General features: G+C 43.4%; 1 protein-coding gene across 1 annotated transcript; it reads left to right on the top strand.

Annotated features, from left to right (window-relative positions):
- Positions 1–6: 6 nt before the first annotated feature.
- SOX30 (SRY-box 30) lies at positions 7–7463 on the top strand. Its single transcript, XM_008628960.2, has 5 exons — positions 7–570; positions 1769–2008; positions 3293–3466; positions 4619–5096; positions 7027–7463. The coding sequence occupies exons 1-5, from the start codon at positions 39–41 to the stop codon at positions 7394–7396; spliced, it is 1794 nt and encodes a 597-aa protein (XP_008627182.1). The 5' UTR covers positions 7–38; the 3' UTR covers positions 7397–7463.
- The last annotated feature ends 167 nt before the right edge of the window (positions 7464–7630 follow it).

The following is a 7630-nucleotide window of genomic DNA, read 5'->3' as shown; positions in this document are numbered from 1 at the left end:
GGACGAGCCCCGCGTCGCCCCCCAGGCACAGGGAGGTCATGGGCCCCCTCGGAGGGCTACGCGTCCAAGTGCAGGAGCATCCGAGCCGGCCCGGGCACAGCGAAGGAGCAGCGAAGAAGAGCAAGTGCATCTCGGCTCCGGCGGCGGTTGAGAAGGAGGCCCGGGGTGTCATCAGGAGAGAAAGGGACCATGAAGGGGGCAGCGGTGACCGCCAGAACGAGGAGAAGGTCCTGGAGCAAAGTGGGAATAAGGCCTGGAGAAGAGCTGCTGTCCGAACGGACCGACCCATCGTGGCCTTTGAGGCCCGCCCACTGAAGGTGGAGAAGAGCGATGCCCCGGCTGGATCCCTGTGCGAGCTTGGAAACCCTCCTCAAGATCAGAATATCCCGGTCTTGTTTCAGTCCTTGCCTTCCAGGTCCCACGTACAGCTCCAAGGCCCTCTGCCCTCGCAGCTGATGCATGTGACTCCAGTGCCGGTAAAACAAGTGCCAGTTCAGTTGCAGCCTCTACTGCAGCGTCCAAAGATTGAAACACAAAACGTTCCCCTCACAGTCCTGCCCTCGGATTCAGGTATTATGGTCAGAGAGCTTGCAAGGTGGCACACAGGTGACAGGTTATCAGGCAGGAGAACACAAGTGCAAAGGTCGTGTTTGAGAACCATCCCTTTGCGTAGGCTGGGTTTAGCATGACTCTCTTGCACAGCATAAGGCACAAAAGCACAGGAGCACAGAGTTCTGTAGTGGTTTGTTACAATCAATGCAGTTTTTGTCACCTTGTGCCTTGTCTGCATGAACCCCCTTAGGACAGTGTTCAGAATTACACCGAGTTGTGATTGCAGTTTTAAGGTCAGGAATGTGCTTGATTTTTAAAGCTACAAAGTACTTGTACACCTCTCTGAGAAAATCTGGACATGTTAAATGAAGAGTATTTTGAAACATCTGGATTAGAAGCCTTTTTTTTTTTAATATCTAGACTTTCAAAATTAATTACTTAAGTAAGGTCTTAAAGACTTTTCCCCTTTATTGATTATGTGAAAAAGTTAATTTCTAAACCTTTTCCAGAGAGGAAATTGCTTGCTCAGGGATTAGTTTTAAGGGGCCTGGAGATTCATCATGTTGCCAACTCAATTAAAATGCAGCCGGTGTTTACAAAGAGCCAAAGCCAGGTATCATGTAACAATCATTTGGGAACACAGGTTCCTCCGACAAAATGAGTGTCCAAATCCAAAAAAAGAAAAAAAGAAAAAAAAAAAACCCAACACAACAAAACCCAAGCAGAAACCCGAAACAGTGACAACCTCACTTGAGAAGGCAGGGACTGCACAGGTGTGGGACTAAACAGCCCTAGCATCCTTAGTCCTAGTCCCTGCATCCTTAGGGCTTTGGATACATAGTTCTGGTGGTGATAACACATTTGCTGTGGTGTGGTCTGTGCTATACAACGTTTACTTTATAAATTCCTAAGAAAGCAAGCCGACTGAAATCCAAACTAGTGTGGTAGCAGTCCCTGTTTCTTTCTTTTTTTTTTTTTTTTTAATTATATGTAACGAAAGCCAGGTGACTGATTCCTTGTGCAGTGACTCAGCAAAGGGCAGTGGAGGATACTCAGCTTTAGTTATTTTGTAGGAACTGCTCTCCAAATAAGCAGTGAGTTTTATCTGTTCCAAAGCTCCAGTGGTGCTGTTGCCAAGCATCTTCTGGGTGTAATGTTGAGTGTGACCTGCTGTATTCCCTGGAAGATGATGATCTTTCCTTGCCTTGTTGCACAGGGATGCCAGACACTCCATTCAGCAAGACCAAAAGTGGCCGTGTGAAGCGTCCAATGAATGCATTCATGGTGTGGGCCCGGATCCACAGGGCTGCTGTGGCCAAAGCCAACCCAGGTGCCAACAATGCAGAGATCAGTGTTCAGCTCGGCCTGGAGTGGAGCAAACTCACTGAAGAGCAGAAGCAGCCGTATTACGAGGAAGCTAACAAAATAAAACTGAGGCACAGGGAGGAATTTCCTGGTAAACATCTTGTTTATTTACCTGAATGCTTTAGAAGTGCAGGGCTTTTTGGAAAACCAATCTCTTGCATTATAGCAAGTAATGGAGATAGAAAAAAAATCACAAATATTGCAAGCAATACACAATCCTTCTGTGTGCTTGAAACTGTATGAATTTTTTAAAGCATTCAAAATGATGGTGCTTAGACCACCACAGCTACAGCAGCTCTTCTGAATGCTTTAGTAGTCTAATGGCCAGAGAGCGAGTTTGTTGTGAACATGGCCTGCTGCATCAGTTTCCTTGCTCCAGAAAGAGCTGCCCAGGTGGCCTGTGGTGACACATGCATCCATTCCTTAAAAGCAGGAAAGGGAAATGTCACAGGAAGCACAAACAGCATTGTATTCTGTGGGATTCTTCATCATGTAGGCTTGAGGTTCCCAAATAATGGTGTGGAAAATGTTGTTTCTCAGCCTTTTGTCAAGTGTTAAAATTTGTACCCTTAACAAATTCATTTATCCAGAAGATAATGGAGCATAAGTACTTTGAACACTTTTAAAATGCTGTTGAGATACCAGATGTTGTGATCCTTTCTCTCTCTGTTGTCATAATGCTGCTCATTCATGATCCTGTCTAATCTGTCATAAACAAGGAAAAGAGCATCACTCTCCCTCTCTCCTTGCATCTTTCAAAAAAAGAAAAAAAAAAGGTGTTTAAAGTTGCATTAAGAGTTAACCCATGTAAGAAACCAAGCAGCTCAGTGTAAATTCATAATACATTTATTCATATGTCTATAAGTGTTTGGTTAATGTTGTCAGGCAAAGGCAAACCTACTCTCCCAAAATCTATGCAGGGTTCCTAGTGGGTTATATTTTCTGTTACATCTTGTAACCTGCAGATGTATGTGAGACTTAAGGGGTTGAGGAAACAATGAGGAAAGATCCACATTTTGAATAGTAGTGGTTTTGTTCCACACTGAAAGCCCACAGTGCCAGTGTCATGTTCTCCTTAATGTGCTTTCCTCAGCTGGGCCACATCACTCCCCACTGTTCGGTATTTCTTTGTCTCCCAAGCAGGCACTACTTGGTAACATCTCAACAATGCCCAAATATTTCTATTTCATTTCCATCTCCAGTAAAATTCCCCATTTCCAGCTCACCAAAACAAATGGAGCATTGCCATTACCTACAGGAGCAGGTTTTGGACTTGTGTTATCAGATCCTTCAGAATTACAGATAACAGAGCTTTAGATAAACAATGAAACCATCCAAAATATTGGATGTCTGCTTTTTTTTTCATCTCTGACAGGTTGGGTTTATCAGCCGAACAAAAAGAAGTGTTCTCCACCACCTGGCTCTGCTGCATTTTCGGGCACTTCCCAGAGTACCATCACTACAAACCCAGCTGGCACCCTTCCCTTCTCATCACCTACTTACTCTTTTGTCAACTCCAACGTTAAGAACAGTATTGCACGTCCAGTCTGTGAGTTTTCTCTAGTGAATTATTTAAAAAATTCAGAATTTACCTATTCCAGTAAGAGCTTGTATTTACGAGAGCATGTAATGACAGGGCAAGGGGAAATGGCTTCAAACTGAGAGTAGGTTTAGATTAGATATTGGGAGGAAACTTTGCTGTGAGGATGGTGAGGCCCTGCCACTGGTTGCCTGGAGAAGCTGTGGCTACTACCCAACACTTTGTGCTACTTAAGCTGTTAGGCTACAGCTGCATCTTTCCCTTGTTTGGTCTCCACCTCACAGATACCCTGGAAGGATCTTTGTTTTTACAAGAACTCCACACTGGCAGTGAAATAGAGTGTAGTGTGAGAACCCTCAGTCCAGTGTAAGAGCTGATCTGCATATTCCTGAGAGAAAGAGCTCAGGCTCTGTCAGTGCATGGATAGTGGATTTCAACAGCAGACAGCTCAGATCCAGGCAATGGCATTTTCTTCTTTAAGCATCCTGACAAGGGCTGCTTTCTTTGCAATGAGACAAGAAAATGAAATGCCTGATTATGCTGTGTGGTAATGCTTGGAGATATTAAAACAAAAGAACACTCAGCTTTGCTCTGGTGAAGTTCTGAGTTAGTGATGTTTGAAAACTTTTATGCAATGTGTTTTGAAACCTTTCCCTATAAAGGCAGCCCTGTTGATGAGGTGTGATTTGAAAGTGTACATTGAAGTTGGTGCTCTGCAAAACATTTCAAAGTGAAATTGTCTAGTCGTACATTCATTGGTGAAATAAGGAACCATATTGGAGATCAGGGTGTTTTACACTCCTCAGCACAAAGATTTGTTTTAAATTTGGCTCACTCCAACTCAGTAGACTTGTGAGGTCTTCTGAGCTGAAGGCACACTCCAACCCTTATGGGGCCTTAATAGGACAGGACATGCCTCACCAGACCCATAGCCACAGCTCATTAGCCACTTCCTTCCGCCCCTGGGTTTCTATGGAAGGAAGCTTTAATGTGTGGGCTCCAAACCCATTTGTCAAAACACATTAGATGTATGACATGAGTTGCCGGGAAAGTTCATGAAGAAATGTTCTGTGTCTGCTCAGAAATGCTGTGGTTTGCTCTGCTGCTGTTTATCAGAACTCTGTACTCATGTCTGATAAATAACTGTTTTGTTTCCCGAAGGTGAGTCTCCTGCCATCCATCTGCCAGCTTCTTCCATTCAACACGCTGGGCCCATGACCCTTTTCCAGACCACGGCTGCAAGCCCCACGTCAGTGGCTGTTGCAGCTCCAACTCTGTCCCTGCACCCTGTAGTTTCATCACAGCACTTTGCTGAACCTGCTCAGACAGAAGCTTTTGTATCACCTGGGCTCAATTTCTCCCTGAAGAGACCTGCACCCGTTTTCGCTGAGAGCTTCAGCAGCAGAAACCCAAGTAACATCAGCACCACTAGTGGCAGGTTTTCTGTCGCTAACAGTGAGATCCCAGGGGTTTCTGTTTTTCCTAGAGGCATACCTCTTCCCCAGGCTACCCCTTTTATTCCCTCCCCTGCCTATGTGTCTGCTCCCATTGGACAACCAGCCAGTTTGTTTGGAGGAACTCCTCAGTATCCATTTTGCCACCCTTCCTTTATACCTGGACCTCGCTGTTTCCCCTCAAGGTAATGAAACCATTTCAATACCAGTAAGAAAAAATGCTGAAAGACAGAGAGTCTTTTGACTTGCAGAAAGCAGATGGAGCTTTCAGAGGGAAAGGAGCTCTTACCTTCCTGTAGCTGCCGTGTGGTGGGACCCCCTGGCCTCAGGCTGCTCGTAATATGTGCCCAGTTACTGAAGGCTCCATAGAACTATTGCAGTAATTGGCACTCCTAAGGCCATGGAAAACACAAGTATTTTCTTTCCACTTTATGGCTCTAAGTGCAGTTGATTTAGGCAGAAGAGCGTTAGGTAGAGATAATGTAAATATATTTCGAAAATGGTCAGATAGAATTAAAGTAGGTGTGCCCTGGAGATGTCTCCTGGGTACACTATGATTGCCATAAGTGCTAATATTTCTGAAACCCAGCCTGGTGGGAGGTGCCTGCAGAATTCTTGTGTAAGCAGTAATTCCTAGTTCTTCCTTTTCAGTCTCTGAACAGTCAGTCAGACATCCCCTAATAGAAGAATTTCCAAGCTAACACATGTAGTGTCCCGTAGGACATCTGCTGAGCTGAGCATGCACAGAAAGCACCAGTGCCCTGGTGCAGGTGGGCAGCTCAAACACAAGTCATCTGATGCTTATTCTTTATAGGGCATCACTTTTCTTTCATGACTGCACAGTAGCAAACCTAACAAATTATTATGATTATTAGACTTAAAATTTGCCTGTTTGTACACTGCTCATTCTCACTAGTAGTAACAACCAGTATGTTCCTGTGGCAATAAGACCACCTGGTCTTTAATTAGGGCTAATGATGACCCATTAAACTCAGAAGAACTTCAGGAGCTGGTAAGTGCAATACAAGATGTTTCTGGTTTTGGGGTCCTTTAAAGAAACACAGGACACATATTCCCAAAATTGCTAAAAATGATCTTTGCTCAGCCCTTGGTGTCTGAAAGGAGACAGTTTTGTGAGGCCTCTGAGAGAGAAGAGTGTTCTTGCAGCATAAAAGATTGTTCTGATTTCACACATTAATGGACTTCTGAAGGCTGGCAGCTTTCTTAATGCCAGGGTCATTCTAATACAATGATTTATAAGTTGTCTGTTCTATAAACTCATTTCTTGCATACTGGAGTCATGATTTCTGAACTGAAAGTGCAGATGTATGCACTAAAGATTTAAATATTAGATTGGAATGATGAATAGTCCCATCAAAACATCAGTAGATATTGTATCAATGTCTTTACAATGTCTGCACTGTAGAGCTCGATTACTTCTTCACATGTTTTGTTTTCTTCACAATGTAGTGAATTTCTCTAAAATACTGTAAATTACAATCCCTGTGTCATTCTGCATCAGAATGAAAATTCAGGCATCTGCCACTGGAGGAATACGGTTCCATTTGACATAGTAACTTCCTGCAATTTACTATGTGGTTACTTTATAAAAATGTATCACTGTGTGTTCTTTAAATATTAGCATTGACAACCACATATTGGGCACAAGGATTCTCTGTCCTGTTTGATAACAGTGTAACAGATGAAAGAGCTCACTAAAAATCATAAATAAGAGCTTTTTACCCCAGGTCTGTCACAAATTTCGGCATGCAGAAATTAGACAAACTGACTTTTGATGCTTTGTTTTATTAATCTGAGTATGTTGATTAACTCACTGCATGCTGGTTTATGCATGGTATTATTTGATTGATAAATGCATAATTGATAAATTATGTTTGTTCTCAGAGCAACCTTATGTGTGTATGAGGTTGAACAAATGCTTATGCACAGAAATGGAATCTGAATGACTCTTGTTATGGTCCTAGTGCTGAAATTAGGCATGGTTTTAAAGTTTGTAGGTTTTAAAAAACAGGATAAGCTGAGTGGCATAGAACATTAGTGTCACTGTGCAGCCCCACATTTCTGAAAGCCAGCTTTGAATCTCTTTCCTTGCAGCACATTCCCACTCAGAGCTCCATTTGGCTACGGGAATTTCTCCAGCTCAGTGCCTCAGTGCTTTGGCTTTTATGAAGAGAGGAACCAGAGGCAGGAGGTGATCCTTTCCCCTCTGGATGAAGACTATCATTTCAGGCCATACTCAGAAGAGAGGCTGTGTGAGAACCAGCACGTCTGTGGGAGCCCCGAAATTGTGTTCAGTCAGAGCACCTACAGTGAGGAGCGAGTTCTGAGCCCCCTGCCACAGCTGGATGTGGAAGTGGTAGAGGAGGTTTTGCCATCCCCCCCATCTACTCCCTCCAGCACTTACATTGTCAATGTAACTGACAGTGATGAGGAAGAGGAAGTAAAGTTTTTTCAAGTATTGTAATTTTTAAAACATATTATAATCCAGAGAAATATTATACAATGGGAAATAAATGTTTTCCTCAACACCACCTTTTCAGTCAAGTGTGTTCAATGGGAAACCCACGTAGCTTTAGTAAGTTGCACAGGTCATTTTGAAGAGTCTGATGAGCTGTTTGGATAAGAGGAAAGTCTTATAAATAGTAGAAAATGCCTGTTCATTTCTAAATTCTCACTGAAAGCTGATCTGGCCTGCAGG

This window comes from Corvus brachyrhynchos, unplaced genomic scaffold, assembly GCF_000691975.1.
Source record: "Corvus brachyrhynchos isolate BGI_N302 unplaced genomic scaffold, ASM69197v1 scaffold21, whole genome shotgun sequence".
Taxonomy (NCBI): Eukaryota; Metazoa; Chordata; class Aves; order Passeriformes; family Corvidae; genus Corvus; species Corvus brachyrhynchos.
The sequence above is the reverse complement of the archived record's forward strand: the minus strand, read 5'-3'. Positions and strand labels throughout refer to the sequence as shown.